At 49.3% G+C, this 19,684-nt stretch overlaps 1 protein-coding gene across 3 annotated transcripts in view; it reads right to left on the bottom strand.

The window, feature by feature from the left end:
- Positions 1–3,930: 3,930 nt before the first annotated feature.
- LOC102452987 (alpha-2-macroglobulin-like protein 1) overlaps positions 3,931–19,684 on the bottom strand; it is a 48,871-nt gene continuing 33,117 nt past the window's right edge. For all 3 annotated transcript variants that reach the window (XM_089771760.1, XM_025183032.3, XM_025183031.3), the window contains 12 exons: positions 19,530–19,611; positions 18,931–19,087; positions 18,635–18,709; positions 18,006–18,168; positions 15,891–16,105; positions 15,414–15,629; positions 12,321–12,445; positions 11,117–11,207; positions 10,388–10,456; positions 9,853–9,955; positions 9,720–9,761; positions 3,931–8,819 (listed from right to left, as the gene is read on the bottom strand). In XM_089771760.1, coding sequence (XP_089627886.1) covers positions 9,721–9,761; positions 9,853–9,955; positions 10,388–10,456; positions 11,117–11,207; positions 12,321–12,445; positions 15,414–15,629; positions 15,891–16,105; positions 18,006–18,168; positions 18,635–18,709; positions 18,931–19,087; positions 19,530–19,611 — 1,337 coding nt within the window. In that variant the 3' untranslated portion in view covers positions 3,931–8,819; position 9,720. The remainder of the gene's footprint in view (positions 8,820–9,719; positions 9,762–9,852; positions 9,956–10,387; positions 10,457–11,116; positions 11,208–12,320; positions 12,446–15,413; positions 15,630–15,890; positions 16,106–18,005; positions 18,169–18,634; positions 18,710–18,930; positions 19,088–19,529; positions 19,612–19,684) is intronic.

The following is a 19,684-nucleotide window of genomic DNA, read 5'->3' as shown; positions in this document are numbered from 1 at the left end:
AGCAGTAGCTGGAACAGGAACTGTAAGTGTCAGGGCCTTAAGCTGAGCTGAGGAACCGACTGGCTAAGCAGCAGTGCTGCAGAAAAGGACCCAGGGTATGTCTACACTACAAAGTTAATTCGAACTAACAGACGTTAGTTCGAATTAACTTTGATAGGCGCTACACTAGCGCTCCGCTAGTTCGAACTTAATTCGAACTAGCGGAGCGCTTAGTTCGAACTAGGTAAACCTCATTGTACGAGGACTAAGCCTAGTTCGAACTTACTAGTTCGAATTAAGGGGTGTGTAGCCCCTTAATTCGAACTAGTGGGAGGCTAGCCCTCCCCAGCTTTCCCTGGTGGCCACTCTGGCCAACAGCAGGGAAACTCTATTGCCCCCCTCCCAGCCCCGGATCCCTTAAAGGGGCACGGGCTGGCTACGATGCCCGTGCCAGGTGCAAGCCTGCCAGCACCCAGCCAGCAGACCCTGCACCTGGCATGGCTCGAGCCAGCCACCCGATGCCCCCCAGCCCTCTCCCTCTTCCCGGGACCAGGCTGGCAGCTCCCAGGAGCTTGCCCGGGACCGCAAGAGGCGGGCACCTGCCTGGTCTAGTGCAGATATCATGGACCCTGATGCCCTGCCGGCACTGCTTCCGGCCATCTTTAACCCCGGTTCAGGGTCCACTCTGTGTGGACAAGCTAATTAGAACTAGTTTTTTAGTCTGGATGCGTTAGTTCGAATTATCTTAGTTCGAATTAACTAATTCGAACTAAATTAGTTCGAATTAGCGCTGTAGTGTAGACATACCCCAGAAATTACAGTGGATGAGAAGCTGGAGATGAGTCAACAGAGTTCCCTTGTAGCCAAGAAGGCTAACAGTGCATTAGGAGAAACATTGCCAGCAGATCTAGAGAAGTGATTATTGCCCTTTATTCGGCACTGGCGGGGCCATATCTGGGCTGTGTCTAGACTGGCCAGTTTTTCTGGAAAATCCGCTGCTTTTCCGAAAAAACTTGCCAGCTGTCTACACTGGCCGCTTGAATTTCCGCAAAAACACTGACTTCCTACTGTCTGAAATCAGTGCTTCTTACGGAAATACTATGCTGCTCCCGTTCAGGCAAAAGTCCCTTTTGCGCAAAGCTTTTGCGCAAAAGGGCCAGTGTAGACAGCTCAGATTTGTTTTCCACAAAAAAGCCCCAATCGCAAAAATGGCGATCGGGGCTTTTTTGCGGCAAAGCACGTCTAGATTGGCACAGACGCTTTTCCACAAAAAGTGCTTTTGCGGAAAAGCATCCTGCCAATGTAGACGCTCTGTTCCGAAAATGCTTTTAACAGTAAACTTTTCCGTTAAAAGCATTTCCGGAAAATCGTGCCAATCTAGACGCAGCCCTGGAGTTTTGTGTCCAGTTCTGGGCCCCCCATTATATAAAGGATGTGGACGCATTGGAGAGGCTCCAGAGGAGGGCAACCAAAATTATTACGGGGCTACAGCATATGACCTATGAGGAGAAGCTGAGGGATTTGGGCTTATTTAGTCTACAGAAGAGAAGAGTGAGGGGGGATTTGATAGCAGCCTTCAACTCCCTGAAGGGAGGTTCCAAAGAGGATGGACAGAGGCTGTGTGACAGATGACAGAACAAGGAACAATGGTCTGAAGTTACAGTGAGGGAGGTCTAGACAAATTTAGGAGGTCAGGGATTCAGCACAATGGGGGCCAGGACACAGTTGTGCAGGCAGCCCAACCTACTTAAGCAACCAAGTGTGTGACCTCCTAGTTATAAGCGATGAGGAGGTGAAGTTCTGCAGTAGAGGCACGAGAGTGAGGAGCTAGGTGAGCCTATGGAGGTGTGATGCTTTTTGAAGACACTGGAGATCACATTTTCAGTGTGCAGGACACAACTAAGCAGAAGATGGGGAAAAGGTAAAACATAGTCCATGTTACCGTAGACTGAATCCTTAGCTTAGAGGATGTTCTCTGGCCTGTGTATGCAATAGGCCAGACTACATGATCATCGTAGTCCCTTCCAGCCTTCAGCTCTTTTAATCAAAACCCAATGCATAACCAAGCCAATTAGGAAGAAATCAAACCAATTTGGTTTGGCCCATCTGATGCAGAGACCTGGGGTCACACAGCTTCAGAGAGGAGGAGACCCTGTCTGAGTAACTCATATTACTCCCTGCAGCACTGTGGCTTTTGCCCTCATGTCTTTTACCTAAAATCTGCTTATTTTGTGAAGTGATGGGATCTCAACCATTTAAGGGTGACACAGTGGCAAACATTTACTCCAAGGGATGGTCAAGAGGTGTCCCAGTCAGATAAAGTATAGGGAGCAGAGGTGCCAATTCCCAGGAGTCCCATGAGTCATAGTAGTTCAAGCCCCCTTCCCCAAGCTTCATACCTGAGGCCTGGTCACAGTGTACACCCTCGCCCCAGACAGAGCTTGAATGTGGAATGTGATCATTGCTGTGCTGCTCCCAGCTTCTGCTCTCGGAGCAGGGAGTTTGTTTATAACTGTAAGACCCTTCTGCCAGATAGGGCTGGCAGCAACCAGGGCCAATATCTAGGGGTCCATCTCACACAGAACCAGCTCGAGCCCCCACTCAGTAGCCTGGGAAATTCACACACCCCTGGGCACCTCGGAGAGGCAATGCTTCCCCACTCGCAAGCACAGAGTCTGAGCGTAGAAAAGAAACTTTTAATGAAAGAGAGAAGTGACATGGCATTAACTTGGGAAAATACAATGAACAGAGTTCATAACTCCCCACGAGTAACCGTCCCAGCTTAAATGGATTGAGCAATGTCTTTTGCCTCTCAGGCTCACCAGTCCAACAAGGTAAGGGTTCCATTCACTTACCCAAACTTTCCCCATACCCCATTTCAAACGCCCCACTTACAGCTCTGTCCATTCAGTGCAGACCCAGACACATCACCCGGATGCCTTCCTTCATAGAGCCTGATGTGATGCCACCTGTGTGCTGCCCCTGCTGCCCTCTGGTCATTCTTGCCAACTGCTCCACTGGCCACCTGCTGCCGCTCCTACTGCCCGCCCACCGGTCAATCCTATCAGCAGCTCTGCTGGCTGCAGTGGGTCTGGCTCCAGGCCAAACCAGTAACTTCAGCTCTTAGCAATTTCAACTCTTTAGCCACCACCTAGGCTGGCAAAAGATTTCAGCTTCCACTGGACTAGCAAAAAAACTCCTCATGGAGTCTGCTTTAAGTCTGTCCTTAAAACAAGGGGGAAAGTGGCAGGTTGAGCCAGTCTTACAGCTCGTACCTGGCAGACATGAAGCAGGCTGACTCAAGCCCTTTAGCCCTTTCCTCCCAACTCCCTTCACTCAACTCTAGAAGGGGGGAGGCTTGTTCCTCTGAGACCTCTTACAATGATGGTGTCTCTCCTGCAAGCACTGGTGTCATATTTTACAGTGCCCACATTTAGGGGTGGCATGATTTGTGACCACAACAGCCCCAAATTAGTTACAATACGTCACATTCCAACACTGATCCTCCATCAGCCCTGGCTGAATTGGATTTATATAACCACACCTCGGATTCCTTCCCCCTCCTGGCATGAGCTGTATTTACATATCAACAGTTAACAGTTCATTATCTTGCAGAGCTAAACAATTGGAGTGAGCATACCCACCTCCAGAGCAGCTCTCTTCTTTTAGCTGACTGATAGCAAGCAGTAATTCAGCCCCTGTATATATAACCAAAGGCAGATTAAGATAACAAAAGGCATATCACTAAATTAAGGATTGTTAGATGATCCTGAAAGCATTGCTAGGCACTCCAGTCAAAAGATAGGTGCAAAGGGTAGGAGTAAATGGTGATTTAAGATAAAAAAGGCAAAAGCGTTCAGTAAATATTACTATTCTGCATTTGGGGAAAACAGATGATATAGTCTCCCTCACAAAGTGATACAACGTTCTTCCCAGTCCACTAGAATCTATAAAAGATATTAAACAGACATTACTAAAGTTACAGCTATTTTAAATCAGCAGGTCAAGAGCACTTATAACCAAGAGTTTTTAAAGAGTTCACTTAGGGGATTCCTGGATCATTCATGTTTATTCATAATCAATAAGTCTTGGAGCCCTGAGAAAGTTCCAGAGGATTGGAAAAAAATCTAATGGTGTGCCCCTTTTTTAAAAGGGTAAATGGTACAACCTGGTTGATTACAGGTCTGTCACAGGGGCGACATTTCAGCTTTTGGTAAGGGAACCAACCTGTGCATGCCGTGATTAGTGGAGAGAGTGAAATAATGGGGCATGGACTGAGGACAGAGGCTTCAGAAGTGTTACTGATCATGCACATTACAAGCTCCAAACCAAATCGGGAGGGGGGGGGGGGAACCAAGCCCATCTGCCTGTCACCACCATATACAACATCTCTATCCAGGGGCTACCAAGGTACTGGAAATCTCTACTTTTTTTGTCAGACAACTCAGCAATTAGCTGACATGAGCACTGTATCTAACTCTTATATAAAAGAACAAAAATTAAATAAATATTAGACCCATTCAGCGCTAACACTAACATATTCTGACAAGTCACTTAGGGGACACTGCTTAGCCTTAACATTTTAATGTCTATTCTTACTTTGTTGCTAACTCTGTTGGGAGAGACAGACCCTGTCAGGACTCTCTCTCAGCTCTGGAAGGGGAGTGTGATCTAGTGCAGTGTTTCTCAAATTGTGCTCCATGGAGCCCCAGGGCTTCGTGAAACATGGCCAGGGGCTCTGCGAGGTTGACAAACTGGATACATCAATAGGTACAACACATACAATCAGTGGACTGCTTGGTCTCCGCATAAATTTTTACGCATGTAAAGGGCTCCGGAGCCCAAAAAGTTTGAGAACTGCTGATTTAGTGCATTACAACAAGGGTGTTAGCGTAAGGGTTTTATATCTTTTTATATTTGTATTTTAGGTTTAATAATGTAGTAATGTAAGCTAACATATTTAATATTTTATTAATTAAGTCCTTTAGTTAAATATACATTTCTTTTAAAGTTTATAAGTAAAGAGACAGGATTTTGGTACTGTGTCTATGTTAATGAGATTAGAAATATTGAAGGCCCGGGTCTTCAATGTGAACTGTTTCAATTACAAAATGTAGTAAAGCAATTTACAAAGCTGTTTGCTTTTGTTCAGTATAAAACTCTGCTGTTTGTATCGCTGTGAAAGACTGTTTGTGTGAATGAGATAAGGTGTGAAGGTCATCGTTAGAGCCAGATGGTCAAGAGAGAAGGAGGAGAATGCGGGATGAAGACAGTCTGTGTAAGACAGATTGCAAAGAGACATATCGGCGTCAGAGGGACCATCAGTGCGTACCCATGGTCAAGGATTGGCAGAACTGACAACTCTAAAGGTGAAGGGGGGGGGGCAACCCTGAAAACAACTGATTAAATCCAGGACAGGATGAACTTTTCAGAGATGTTTGAAATGTCAGTATCAGAAGATAACAATAACTGGTCACAGACTGGCACAACAAAATCCATAGACTTCAACAGAGAAAAGGATTATAAAAGCAGGGTGCTTTGCTATAGAACTTTGGGTTCGTCTTGCCACCAACTCCAGGGGGGCATCAGATCATGACCAACAAAGCCTGGCTCCCCCTCTGTGATCGATCTGGCTGGCCACTAGATTGATCGAGACTCTGGACTGGTAACTATAACATCATCTGGCAGGACTCTCTCTCTCTCTCTCTCTCTCTCTCTCTCTCTCTCTCTCTCTGTGTGTGTGTGTGAGTGTGTGTGTGTGTGTGTGAGAGAGAGAGAGAGAGCAGATACATTTCAGCTCTATATAATAATATCAGAATGGCCATACTGGGTCAGACCAAAGGTCCTTCTAGGCCTGTATCATGTCTGCCAACAGGAGCCAGTGCCAGGTGCTTCAGAAGGAATAAACAGAAGAGGCAAGCATCATGATACATCCCCTGTCGCTCATACCCAGCTTCCTGCAAACAAAGGCTAGGGATAGCATCCCTACTTGTTCTGGCTAGTAGCCATTGATGGACCTACCCTCCTTGAATTTATTTTGTTCTTATTGGAACCCTGTTATAATTTGGGCTTTTCCACCATCTCCTGGCAAAGAGTTCCACATGTTTAATGTGAAACAATTTGTTTGAAATCTGCTGCCTATACATTTAATTGGGTGAGCTTCTTGTGTTATGTTACTGAAGGAATAAATAACATTTCCTTATTCTATTTTTCCACACCGTTCATGATTTTCTAGACCTCTAACATACCCTCCCACCCTGTAGTCATTTTTTTCCAAGATGAAAAGTTACAGTCTTGTTAATCTCTCCTTCTGTGGAAGTTGTTCCTTAACCCTAATAATTTCTGTTGCCCTTTCTGTATCTTTTCCAAATCCAATATATATTTTGTAGATGGATTGACCAGATATGCATACAGTATTCAAGAGGTTGGCATACCATGACTTTATATAGAGATAATATGGTATTTTGTCTTATCTGTTCTCTTCCTAACAATTCCCAATATTCTGTTAGTTTTTTAGGTTTTAGACTGACACTGCACATTGAACAGATGTTTTCAGGGAACTATCCACAATGATGCCAAGATCTGTTTCTTGAGTGGTAACAGCTATTTTGTGTCTATAGTCAGGATTATATTTTTCCATGTGCATTACATTGTGCTTATCAACACTGAATTCCATCTGCCTTTATGTTGCCGAATTACCCAGTTTTGTGAAATCCCTTTGTAATCCCTGCAGTCAGTTTTGGATTATCCCTGTTCACGTCTTTTTCAAGAACATTTATGAAAAGTTTAAAAGTAGTGGTCCAAATGCAGATCCCTGAAGAACAGCACTCATTCCTACTCTTTCCCCCTATCTTTAAAGTGGAGTCCCAGGCAATGTTTTCATGATGCTCTAACGATCCTTCAATGACATGAATGCCCAGCCTCTTGTTATTCTTAATCACCTGCCTCCCTTCTTTTTATAACAAACTCCCCGTCCCAAAGGCAAAGCTGCAAGCAGCTCAAACTCTCTTGCAGTTAAGATCTGACTCTGGAGCCAGGGCATGCAGCTTTAAGCAGAGCTCAAGTATGAAATCCAGGGGTTCCAACCTTGGGAAGGGGCTACTGTCCTCACTCACCAGCTTTCTATAAATGGCTCCCTTGGTCTGTCAGCCTGACTTTGATCCAGGCAAGATAATGGAATTAGTGAATAAACCATTAAAAGGGAAATGCAATTAATTCATATCAGTGTGGGTTTATGGAAAATAAATCCTTTCCTACTAAATTGATATATTTTTTGTTACAAGTTTGGCATACACATACAATATAGTTGACATTATATATTTTTACTTTTATAAGGAATTTGACTTGGCACTGTATGACATTTTGATCAAAATACTAGCACAATATAAAATTAACACAGCAAACATTAAATGGATTAAAAACTGCCTGGTAGGTCTCAATATGTGATTGTATATGGGTGTCATCATCAAGCAGGTCTGTTTCTAGTGGGGACTGGTTCTTGGATCTCTATTATTTAATGTTTTTTATCAATGATACATAAGAAAACAAAATCATCACAGATAAAGGTGGCAAATGACCCAAAAATTGGAGGTAAATAAGGAAGTGAACAGGTCTCTGATTCAGAGGCCATCTGGGTTGCTTAGTAAATGGTACAAGCAAATATGTGTTTTTAACATAGCAAAATGTAAATGTCTACCTATAGAAACAAAGAATGTAAATCATACATTACAGGATAGGAGATTCTATTCTGGCAAACAGTGATTGAAAAAGAACTGGAGTTGTGATGGATAATCTGCTGAAAATGAACTCCCAGTGTGATGGGAGGGGGGGGGGAGCTCATGTGCTCCTGGAATGCATGAACAGGGGAATCTTGAGTCAGAGTAGAAAAGTTATTTTACCTCCATATTTGGTGTGGTGAATACTATTAGAATACTGTGTCCAGTTCTGATACCCCCAATTCCAGATGATAAATTGAAGAGGATTCAGAGAAGAAAGACCTATAAGAATGACTAAAGGATCAGAAAATATGTCTTATAGTAATAGACTCAAAAAGCTCAAGTAAGCCTAAAAAAAGGAAAATTAAGGGGTGACTCAATTACAGCCTATAAATACCTACAGGGGGAACAAAGATTTAATAATAGACTCTTTGGCCTCCCAGAGGAAGGTATAACACGCTCCAGTGGCTGGAAGTTGACACTAGACAAATTCAAACTGAAAATAAGGCATGCATTTTTAACAATGGGATTAATGAACTATTGGAACAATTTACCAAGGATCTAAATCACTGACCATTTTTAAACCAAGATTGAATGTTTTTCTAAAAGATCTGCTTGGGTTATACAACAGGTCAGAGTAGTTTAACACAATGTTTCTCTTCTGGCCTATGAATCTTATGAAATTATCACTGGGAGAAGTGAATGTCAGACACACACCAATAGTGTCAGTCTGACAAATTACCCACACATTTCCTCTGGAACAACTGTTAGGGAGCCAATCAAACACCACAGCATCTGGGATATGTGATTTCCATTTTATTTTCATTCTTTTCAAACTCAAGAATATTCTCAGATTAAAAATGATCAAAAATAATCAGACACCCAAAAAATTCACCAGGAAATGGCTACCTGGGCGAGGAACATTAGTCTGTGCCTAGCCCTGCAATCCAACAGGGAGCCCATGGAGATTCCCCCACCCACCTAGTGCCAATGTCCCAGCCCCTTGCAGGTGGTACTGTGAAGCCATCCCTTGCCCCAGCAAGGACAGCTGAGAAATCCTACTCAGCTCAGGCAGGGACTACTGCTGGGAGCATAACTTCCATCCGACATCCTCCTCCCTGTGTGCTGCAACAGAGATGGAGAGATTATCTAGAGACAATTGGGAAGTAGCATGAATCAGGGGTAAAATGAGAGTGAAGGAGATTGAGATGGCGAGACTGAAAAGAATACTGCGCATAGAGAGAGACGGAGAGCAAGAAATGACAGTACTGCCCAAACCACCATCCACTCTCGTCCACCTCCAAGTGGGAATGTTCTACAAGCCAGTACAAAAAGAGGGACGTGGACTTTGCAGTGTACTAAGAAGGTGAAATCAGTTATTCACACTTGTGTGGGAGGAGCAAATTCCAGAGACTGTGGGCTTTCAATGGGAATACCTCTCTTACCTAACCTGAAGCAGCTTCAGCTCCAATGACTCTGCTGTCTCAGCTGTTGCAGAATGGCCCAGGGAGAGAAGTGGGGCTCTCTAGCAGAAAACCATTCCTCATGTTCTGTGCCATGGGCTACTATTATGAACACTATGTGGGAGAGCTACTTGGAAGCCAGGGTGTCCGAGAAGTATTGGACGTCTGACATGACACACTATGCCACATATGGGCAGCCATGCTCTGCGCTTCTGAAGCTCCCATACGTCTCCCAAGTATTGCCCGATGAGGTGCACGTTACAAAGGTGTAATCTTGGAAGCAATGCCCCACTGCTATCACTGGTGTGGTCCCTGACCCAGAAACATGCCCTGTCACATGGGAAGTATGTTAACGACTCCATTGCTAGGATCAGTGAGACAGGGGAGAAGAAGCCCCCAGAGTGGGGGAGGCAGATGCTTCTACCACAGAGACACTGGGAGCTGTCCTTGGCAGCAGGAGGGGCCATCGTGTCCACCTGGCAGGCATTGTTTGAGGGGCAAAGAGGCTAGTACTGGAAGCACAGAGGGGGCAGGGAGGCAAGTCCATGGAGTTCCCACTTACCTCAGCTGCAGATGGCACTGTAGTTAGACAGGGCCTGCTCCTCTGCATGGGGAGACAAAGAAATCCAAGTTATACCCACACAGACTCACCGTGTCCCTGCCTGCCCAGATGCCCCAGCAGCTCAGCAACACACCTGGCTGGTAGTAGTCATAGACTCTGATGTGTCCAGGCTTCAGGTTGGTCACCACAATCTGCTGTTCCAATTGCAAAGCGTATGTCTGGGTCGTATTGCTCAACTGGGGGTGGAGGTAGGGAAGGAGAAGAGAGACTTCACCAGTGAGCTATTTATTTCATTACTTCCCTAAATTTGGCTCCAGAGACTGTGTTCACTCTGCTAGAGTCTGGGCAGGAATTTAATGAGAATGAGGAATTCAGGGACTTTGAAAGGGCTACGCATTAAAAGATTTGACTTTTCAAGCCCAATAGTCCTGCCCTGATTTTCCAGCCCTGGGCTCCCCACACAGCCCTGCCAGTGCCCCTCAGCCCTGCCCTGCAGCCCCCTGCTATTCCAGCCCTGGGATCCCCACACAGCCCTGCCAGTGCCCCTCAGCCCTGCCCTGCAGCCTCCTGCTATTCCAGCCCTGGGCTCCCCACACAGCCCTGCCAGTGCCCCGCAGTCCTGCGCTGCAGTCCCCTGCTATTCCTGTTCTTATCTCAATCAGACCTACCTGGTCCAAGTAGATGGAGACACTGTTCTGGCTCACCTCCATTTTCCTCACCAGGAGACTGCTCTGCAACTGGGGTGGGAGAAAAGAGGGAAGGTAATGGTTGAGCTGGAGGTCTGAGGGAGTGAGGATCAGAATTCCTATAGAAATGTTCCCTTCATGCCATGAACAGCCCTATAGCCAGCGAGCAGGTGGGTGCTTACTAACCCTTTCCTAGCTAGTCCTTCATCAGAGCACTCTCTCCTCTCTCATGGTCACTTAGCTCCTGTGATACGAGGGACTGGGATTTGCCTGGATCATTGGGACAGTGATCTCCATGATGTGTCTGAGATTCGAGATCCCACTCTGGGGTTTAAATGTCAGAGAGATTAGGGTGACGTGGGCGGTCAGTAATGGAGGCCAGGGAAGGCACACTTCCCAAAACTACCTACATGCCCAGCCACCTAAGGCTGGGGATGCCGCTGGGAAGGCTGAGGCCAAGGCTCTGCACATGGCCAGGAAGGATTGGGCTGGGATTGGGTAGGGCGTGGCTCCAGGGGTAGGGCCTCAGGTGGAAGGGGTGGGAGTGGGGGTGGGGCTTGCCTTCCCAAGCTGGGCTTTCACTCACCACCCATCATTCAGGATGGAGCCTATGAAACTTACGTCCTCCCCGGGGCCAAGGATGGATCCCACCAGCACTGACTGGATGGGACCCCTTCCACATGATCCCATTCTGCTTCCCAGGTGTCTTACCAAAGTGCGGGAGCCCGAAGCCAGGCTGAATCCAGACAGCAGGGAGACCTCCACAATCACCATGTTGGAAGTGACTCTGCTGCCGACGTAGCTGGGGTGGGGGGGAGAAGGAGGATGCAGATGGTCAGAGACCCTGTGAACAGGGTCTAAATGAGTCTATACATCTTTTCCCACCTCCTGTCTCCCCCAGTTTTCTTCCTTAGGCAGGCACTAGGCCTGAGACAGCCCCTTGGCATCAGAGATGGCTAAGCCTCTCCAGATAGCCTGCCCACTGCTTTTGGAGCACACCATCACTGAAGGGTGGGCATTTCACTCGCAGCCCTGCTTGCAGCACCCCGACCCCCACAAAGCACCATTCCCATATGTCTTCATTCTGTCCCACCACCGCCCGCATGTGAGCCTCATGCGAGGAGGTGAAGAGGCACACACAAGCTGTGATTGGACAGCTGGCAAGAGGGAGGAGAAGTGGGTGACAAGGCAAGTGAGTGTGAGTGGTTGGATGGATGGGAGACTTGGCTAGCCAGTGAGTGGGGGATCCAAGAGGCATGCGAGCGGCCAGCCGTCTGGTGGGCAGGTGGAAGGGGCTGGGAGAAAAGAAGTATGTGTACACGAAGAGAGTGGGGGTGAAGAGACATGATCAGCAGGTGGGGTGATCTTGGGAAGGGAGCAAACAGGCACAAGCAGCAGGCAAGGGGGGCTAAAAGGGGTTGGAGGTGGAGCATTGGCAGATCTTCCAGGACAGGAAGCTGAATGGGGATGGACCTCAGGGTGAGGCCAGAATCCAGGTGTGCCCTGTCTCCCCAACTTGAGGAGTCACACGCCACTGATAGCTATAGGAGGGTATTTAAGATAGTTGCCCTGCTCTGAACAGCCACAGCCCCTGTGTCTCTCCCAGCAATTCCCACTTTGAATCTCCCCACACTCCCCTCTCTCTAGGGGTAGCTTCCTTCCTCCCTCCCCTCTACCAACAAACAAGTCAACCCAACCACGCTTCATGGCTACAACCTCAGCCCAGAAGCACCTAGTCCCTTCCACCTCCTTCCCTCACAGCTGCCAAATTCACCCTCTGCCCATTCCTCCCCAAAATGCCCAGTCCCTCCTTCCTAGCCATTAAGCACAACCAGCTCTCCGGCACTCCCTGCTGTTCTCCAGAGCAGGCCATGTCCCACATGAGTGGCACATACAAGGGGCATCTCGGGGTCACCTGACATGGATGCGGATAGTGATGACACGCATGTCGCCCTTCACACAGTCAATCAGATGCGTGGAGACGTGCAGAGAGAAGGTTATGGAGACCTGCGGGGGAGGTTCGTTGTACCTCAGCACGGTCTGCAGAGGAGAGAGACAGGGAATTTTCAGTTGGATCATCATAGAGGGTACGTCTACACTACAGCGCTAGTTCGAACTAACTTAGTTCGAATTAGTTAATTCGAACTAAGCTAGTTCGAACTAACGCATCTAGAACTAAAAACTAGTTCGAACTAGCGTTTTGCTAGTTCGAACTAGTAAGTCCACATTGAGTGGACTCTGAACAGGGCTTAAGGATGGCCAGAAGCAGTGCCGGCAGGGCATAAAAGGAGGACTTAGAGCATGGAGATGCTGTCTCAGGCTAGCCGAGGGCTGCGCTTAAAGGGTCCCGACCCCCACCCCGGACACACAGTTCTAAGGGGTGCCCCGCTTGCAAAGAAGTTCTGGCTTGGAGTGCCCTGAGTGCCCACACTGGGCACATCACACCACTCGGCCATCAGCCCGGCTGCACTTGCCGCAGGCTGCCATCTGGGGAGAGGGGGCAATTGGGGGGCTGCAGGAGAGCTTCCACCCCCAGAAGCCTGCAGAGCCAGCCCAGTCCTCCCCATCGGGGGCTCGTACCCCATTCCTCCCTCACCTCCTTCCACTTACCCTTCCCTAGCCCCCCTTCTTATTGATGTACAAAATAAAGATAACGTTTCTTCCAACATTGACTCTGTCTTTATTGAACAAAACTGGGGGAGACTGGGAAAAGGAGGTGGGAGAGGGGAAGAGAAAGGCTGGGAGAGGGGAGGGCAACTAACATGATCAGGGGTTGGGAACAGGTCCCAGATGAAGAGAGGCTACAGAGACTGGGACTGTTCAGCTTAGAAAAGAGGAGACGGAGGGGGGACAGGATAGAGGTCTCTAAAAGCAGGGGTTGGGTGGAGAGGGTGCATTCAGAAAAGTTCTTCCTGAGTCCTTCCTGAGAAGGACTAGAGGACACCAAAGGAAAGGAATGGGTAGCAGGCTTGAAACTAGTAAGAGAAAGTTGTTCTTCTTGACAAAGCAAATAGTTAACCTGTGGAACTCCTTGCTGCAGGAGGCTGTGAAGGCTACAACTAGAACAGAGTTTAAAGGGAAGTGAGATAAAGTGATGGAGGTTGGGTCCATGGAGTCCTATTAGCCAGAGGGTAGGAGTGGTGTCCCTGCCCAAAGTTTGTGGAAGGCTGGAGAGGGATGGCACGAGACAAATGGCTTGGTCATTGTCTTCGGTCCATCCCCTCCAGGGTCCCTAGGGCTGGCCGCTGTTGGCAGACAGGCTACTGGGCTAGATGGACCTTTGGTCTGACCCAGTACGGCCATTGTAAGCTCAGGGCTCAGGGTCGGGGGTCTCAGTGGACCCCCTTGATTTTCATGCACACCTGGTCCTGGGTGGCCAGGCTGGCAGCTCTCCTGCCCTAGACGGCCACTTTCCTGTGCCTAGTGCGGAGATCGTGGACGAGGTCCACGATGTCCGCACTAGCCCAGGAAGGTGCCCGCCTCTTGCAGTCCAGGGCAAGCTCCCGGGAGCCGCCAGCCTGGTCCCGGGAAGAGGGGGTGGGCTGGGGGGCATCGGGTGGGTGGCTCTGTGCCGTGCCAGGTGCAGGGTCTGCTAGCTGGGTGCTGGCAGGCTTGCACCTGGCACGGGCACCGTAGCCAGCCCGTGCCCCTTTAAGGGGTCCGGGGCCGGGAGGGGGGCATAGAGTTTCCCTGGTGTTGGCCAGAGTGGCCACCAGGGAAACCTGGGGAGGGCTAGCCTCCCACTAGTTCGAACTAAAGGGCTACACAGCCCTTAGTTCGAACTAGCTAGTTCGAACTAGGCGTTAGTCCTCGTAAAATGAGGTTTTCCTAGTTCGAACTAAGCGCTCCGCTAGTTCGATTCAAATTCGAACTAGCGGAGCGCTAGTGTAGCACCTATTAAAGTTAGTTCGAACTAACGTCCGTTAGTTCGAACTAACTTTGTAGTGTAGACATACCCTTAGAGATGAAGATTTAGTAGATTCCTAGATTTTAGAGCCAGAAGGAGCCATAATGACCATCTCGTCATCCTATGAGACAGGCCATAGAACCTCACCCAGTAATTCCTACAGCAAGCCCATAGAAGCTGTTTGAGCTACAGCATATCTTTGAGAAAGAGAGCACAGTCCGGAATGAAAGACTGCCAACGGCGGAAAATCCATTCCATTCATTGATAAACTGCCCCAATGGCTAATCGTCCTGATGGTTAAAAAGGTGTACCTCTTTCTAGAGTGAATTTGACTAGCTTCAGTGTCCAGCCATTGGATTCTGTTAGGGGACTCCCAAAAGTCTGCTCCTCACATGGGTACCTGTGCACTGTGATCAAGTTGTCTCTTAGCATTCTCTCGGATAAAGTAAATAGATTTAGTTTCTTTAATCTTTGGCAGCAAAGGAAGGGTTTTTATGCCTCACGCTGTTCTTGTAACTCTTTTCTGAACCAGCTCCAATTTGTCAACATCTTTTGTAAAGCTGACAAGATTTGGACCATTTTTATTCATGGGCAGTAGCTGCCCGTGTATTCACTAGTCTGTTCTCAGGGATCACAGTGAGCCCAGCTGTTCCCATCTCACACTGGCTCCAATTACTGCTCATACTCTTAAAGCGTAGACAAAAAGACTACATCGACCACACATGGGGAGCCAGGCTGGGACCTGCATGCTTCAGTCCCAGGAGCACAGGTCTCTAGCACACTAGCATCAGGAGATTTCACCTAGGATAGCTGGGACTAGGGTTCTCCTTTTGGAGCAAGTCTCACCCTAGATACAACCTCCAGTTCCCCTAGCGCTTGGGAGCCGTGTGAGCCAGCCTTCCTTATGTTTACCCATATGTTGTCACAGGATCACACTTGAGGTCTAGAGGTACCACAGCGGGAAGGTGGGTGGTAAGGAAAACTGCTGTTAGCCCTCCATGTGCCTGAGCACCCCCTGACTGCTGGGTATGCAGGGAAATGGATATTTGACCATGGCAAAGAAGCCCTGCAAGAGGGGCAACCATGGGAGGAATGTCTCACCTGGGCATAGACGCAGCCGCTCCCCACAGCCTGCACTGCGAACTCCCCAGGGATTTCTTTCAGCACCACTTGCTGAAGCAGCAGCCGGTTCTTCTGGGTGATCTGGAACTTCCTCTCAAAGCCTCCCTTGGACTTCACCGTCACCTCTAAGTTACTCGTATCACTGTATATCAGGGCTGCATATTTGGCCAAAGCCTGCAGGGCAACCACTGTGTCCTGGGAAGAGATAGCCCGCCCCCTCGCAGTTTGTGTGAGAGACAGAGAGTGCTCGTTGGAGCTTAAAGTGGGGAAGACTCAGAACCTAGCAAGTGAGAGCACTGAAATCAGGGTTGTACCTGTGCATGCCAGGGCATGCTCCCAGGCCCATACCCAGAGCCATCCACACCCCCAGAGCACTGGCGCCTGTCCGATTCCCACAGCTGCAGTGCAGAGACTCACTCTGCCCATCACCTGCCCCAGTAGTCAGGCTTGTGTTACCTGTGTGGAGGAGAAGCCACCATAGGCATTCTGCTGCTTGGTGAGCCAGGCCACAATGCCGGAAGCTGTAGCAACATCAGTCCTGGTGACATTCAGCTTGGAGAGCATAGCCAGGAGCACATAGGATGTCAGTTCCACATCCATTGATTGGGGTTGGGACCACACACCCGCACTGGAGGGCTGCGAGGGGGTCTGGCTCCAGTGAATCTGCCCTCCTGGGGAAAGGAGGAATAAGACAGGAGGCTGTTGGGGGAGAAAGCCTCAGGCCTGGGGGTGTAAGAGTTACTGTGGGGTAAATGTGATCCAATCAAAGCCCCTCACCAGCAGGACCGACACCTCAAGCAGAAGGGCAGGGCTGGGGCTAAGCAGCCCTCAATGTCACACGCAGAGAGCACCATGCAGCACTCCAGCGATGATTGAAAGGACTCGGGATTATCCCCAACCCTGCTGGCAGGCTTGCCCTTTACTCTAGTTCTGACAGAGCGGGGCGGTCCCATGGCTGGGGTGGCACAGAGCACTGGGAAAATACTTCTCAGCTATCTATGTGAAAAAACCACCACTGCATTATTACAAGAGAAGGATACAGGTTACTAGGTAAATCTCTTGCACATCAAATATCTGCAGTTACACACACTGTGAGGGAAATACACCAAAACTATGCACACCTCCTAACTATCCAGAGTCTCTGGCTGCCTGGATTGCTGGAGAAATGGCCCCTTCCCTACCCAGAGTGTAAAGTGATCAGCTACCCAGGCTTCCTGATAAATACCGTCTCCCCCATCCAGCCTCGCAGGTTGATAACTAATATGACTCTTGTAGCTTTTTCTCTTCCCAATTCATCTTCCTGGCCTCTCACAGATCTGCAGACCCAGGACCAGATTTTCTAAGGACTCAACTTCCATTTAAGGCACCTAAATAAGGGTTTGTTTCCAAAAGAGCCCAGAAATTCCACATGATCAACTGGGACTATGTCTGCACCACTTGTCAATTCTGCTTGACATGGTGAAGCTGGATTATGAAATACATATGTGCTCTGCCACTGCTGACAAGACCTGTTTAGGTAGGCAGCAGATAAGAACACAGGCCTCACAAAGGTTATGCCTAACAGCAGACGCATTCTTAGAAAACTTTTAGCTTTCCCTCCTGAATGCTGGGAGGAAGACAGGAGCAACAGACAGTTGCCCAAAAGACAAAACCAGAGGGGTTACACAGGAGCAGAGGGAGCCAGACAGGAAGGGAACATGTGGAGCAGGAGAGAGCAAGGTCACACAGGAGCTGGGGAATGGACAACTCTCCATGTCGGGGAGAAGTCACCCACCATGTACTAGCCTGCCTGAGCGAGGGGATACCCTACCTTCCTTCCTGGCCACTGACGGTCCCTAAGTACGGCTCAGGGAAGGGTGAGACATTGTGGAAAGCGACAGACTTTGCAGTTTCTGATGTTTATTGTTTTGTACAGTCTGTGCTTTGCCTGCCTGAATAAAAAAGCAATTGTGCTGGACTTTTTGTGCAGGGTCTGTGTGTGCAGAGCTCCACCACTGCTGCTGTCCTTGAGGGAGTTTAACCAGAAGTGTCACACCTGGGGGTGCAGCTCTGGGAGAGAGGTGAGCGTAAGTACTTGGGAGTCTGAAGTGTCAGCGCTGTGCCCAAATGGCTTTGATATTGGACACATAGATCTGTACTCTGAGAGTGTGTCTAGGGATTCTGAAATATGGGGCAGTGGCTGGACTCTGGTCAGGCTCTTTGAGCTTAAAATGCCCAAAAGATCCCAGACCCAAAGGCTTGGCCACCCCTCACTGCAGTTTGGTAGGTGCAGTGGTACAGCCACATCCAGGACACTCCCAGTGTGATACTTGTGGCCCCACTTGCAAAGAGCTCGGCTCCCAACAGGCTGGTTGTTTTTGTAAATGAAGCCAAATGCTTTGGTGCATAAATGGGCACTGGACTCGCTCAAACATCTGGCCCACCATGTGCAGTCTTAGCCCAGGTCGTAGGGCCCGGACACAGCCCAGGGGTGGGAGGAGTTGGAGTACAAGACACGTGCTCTGAACCATCACATTCTTCCTGGCCTGCCCCCACCTGTGTGTGCCAGTCAATGCTGCGTGGTCCTGGTACCTGTTCTGATGGCCTTTTGGTCTAGTTCAATGAGCAGCTCCTGTGTGCGCTGAGTGTCCTGGGCCAGAGCGAAGGCATAGGCCAGCAGTGCCTGTGTGTAGGTGCTGGTAATAGTGGGAAGGGCACTAGTGAGGCAGTGCAAGGCCTTTTTCACCACGGTGCTCTGTGGGGGAGAAAGCACACACTGGCAATGGGCCCTTATGGGTGCACAGACTTACAATCAGGCACATGTGTTGGGGGACACACACAGACAGGCTGGAACACACCCAGCGGTACAAGTGCACAGCAAGGGCATATGCTGGCATCTGGGACAACCCTCCTACTGCTTTGCCTGGGTACACACGAATGCCCCTGCACGGACTCCTGGTCAGTGCTTTGCCTTGCTGGGACTGGACTGGGCTGTTCGTGTGCTGACAATCACAGGACTCCATCCATATGAGCTTGCTCCCAGTGTAGCTACCCACAGCAGTGCCCTCCCTGCACCCTTCTCTTGAGGCAGTGCGAGCTCCTCCTCCAAGGAGTGCCCTGCCCAGGCCCAGCTCCAGCAAGGCAGACAGGAGAGTGACAGGCTGGCACTGAGCTCTGAGGGCTCTGGGTATCCAGAGAGCAGGAGTGGCCCTAATACTCACATTTAGTGACTCCCCTATCTCCAGATGTGCTGCAGTGATGTACGCAGCCAGGGGCACCTCCCCATCCACGCCGCCCTGCAGGAAGTACACACACCCAGAGCTAGGAAAGGGCTACAAGCAGGGTGGGAATCAGTGTCCCCCACTCCATCCCTGTAAAGGTCCCTGAATTCCCTCCCCTGAAGTGAGTCCCACCCACCCCTGCCACCAAGGAAGAGCGAGAGGAAGTGCCAAGGAAGCCCAAGTGAGTCAAGGCCCATGGCTGCTGGGCCTGCAGGCTGCAGTCGCCATGCCATTACCTTCATGGCTGTGTGGAAGAGCTTCCCCACACTCCTGAAACAGCCGCTGGGCAACTGGTAAATCTGCAGCCAGCTCAGTGCATCCCGGATGTTCCTGCCATCTAAGAAGATGTATGGCCTGGCCTGGCCAAAGCACTTGGCCACAAATGCCGTCAGCCTGCGGGAGAGAGCATGGCAGAGAGGGATGAGGAGAAGGAGAGGAGCAGGGAGAGGAAATGAGAAACATGGATAAAAGAGACGGAGAGAGGCAGGAGGTGAAGGAGGTGGAGGAGAGAATGAGGAAAAGGGAGCAAGAGGAGAAGGTCTCTCCTGGGTGACAGCAAAGCTCCTCTACCCCAGCAGTTATCGTGCCTGTGTCCAGTCCCATTTCTCTGCCCAGTTGCTACTCTGTACCCCAGCAGTGGCACTATGGCTTTTCTGAGGCACCACGAGCCTATCATGAAGTAGGAGGGGCATGTACAATTCACAGAACGAGACTTAACATCTTTCCCTACAGCTCTGGGAACAGTCCAGAGGGGTCAGTGACAACCCAGTCCCCTAGCTCATAGACTTCAGGGTTCTCAAACAGCAGGAAACAAAAGGGCTAACCCAAAACTTACCAGGTGTTACCTTCCTGGTCTACGGTACCAAACGCGCTATAGGAGCCATCATGGTGTTTATAGAGCAGCTGCCTCTGGTACCCTGGAGAGGTGCAGAAAATTACATGGTCACCCACCCAAGCTGGGGAGAGGGGGTATTCACAGAATGACCACTG

Source organism: Pelodiscus sinensis, chromosome 1, assembly GCF_052426305.1.
Source record: "Pelodiscus sinensis isolate ZL-2025 chromosome 1, ASM5242630v1, whole genome shotgun sequence".
Lineage (NCBI taxonomy): Eukaryota > Metazoa > Chordata > Testudines > Trionychidae > Pelodiscus > Pelodiscus sinensis.
The sequence above is the reverse complement of the archived record's forward strand: the minus strand, read 5'-3'. Positions and strand labels throughout refer to the sequence as shown.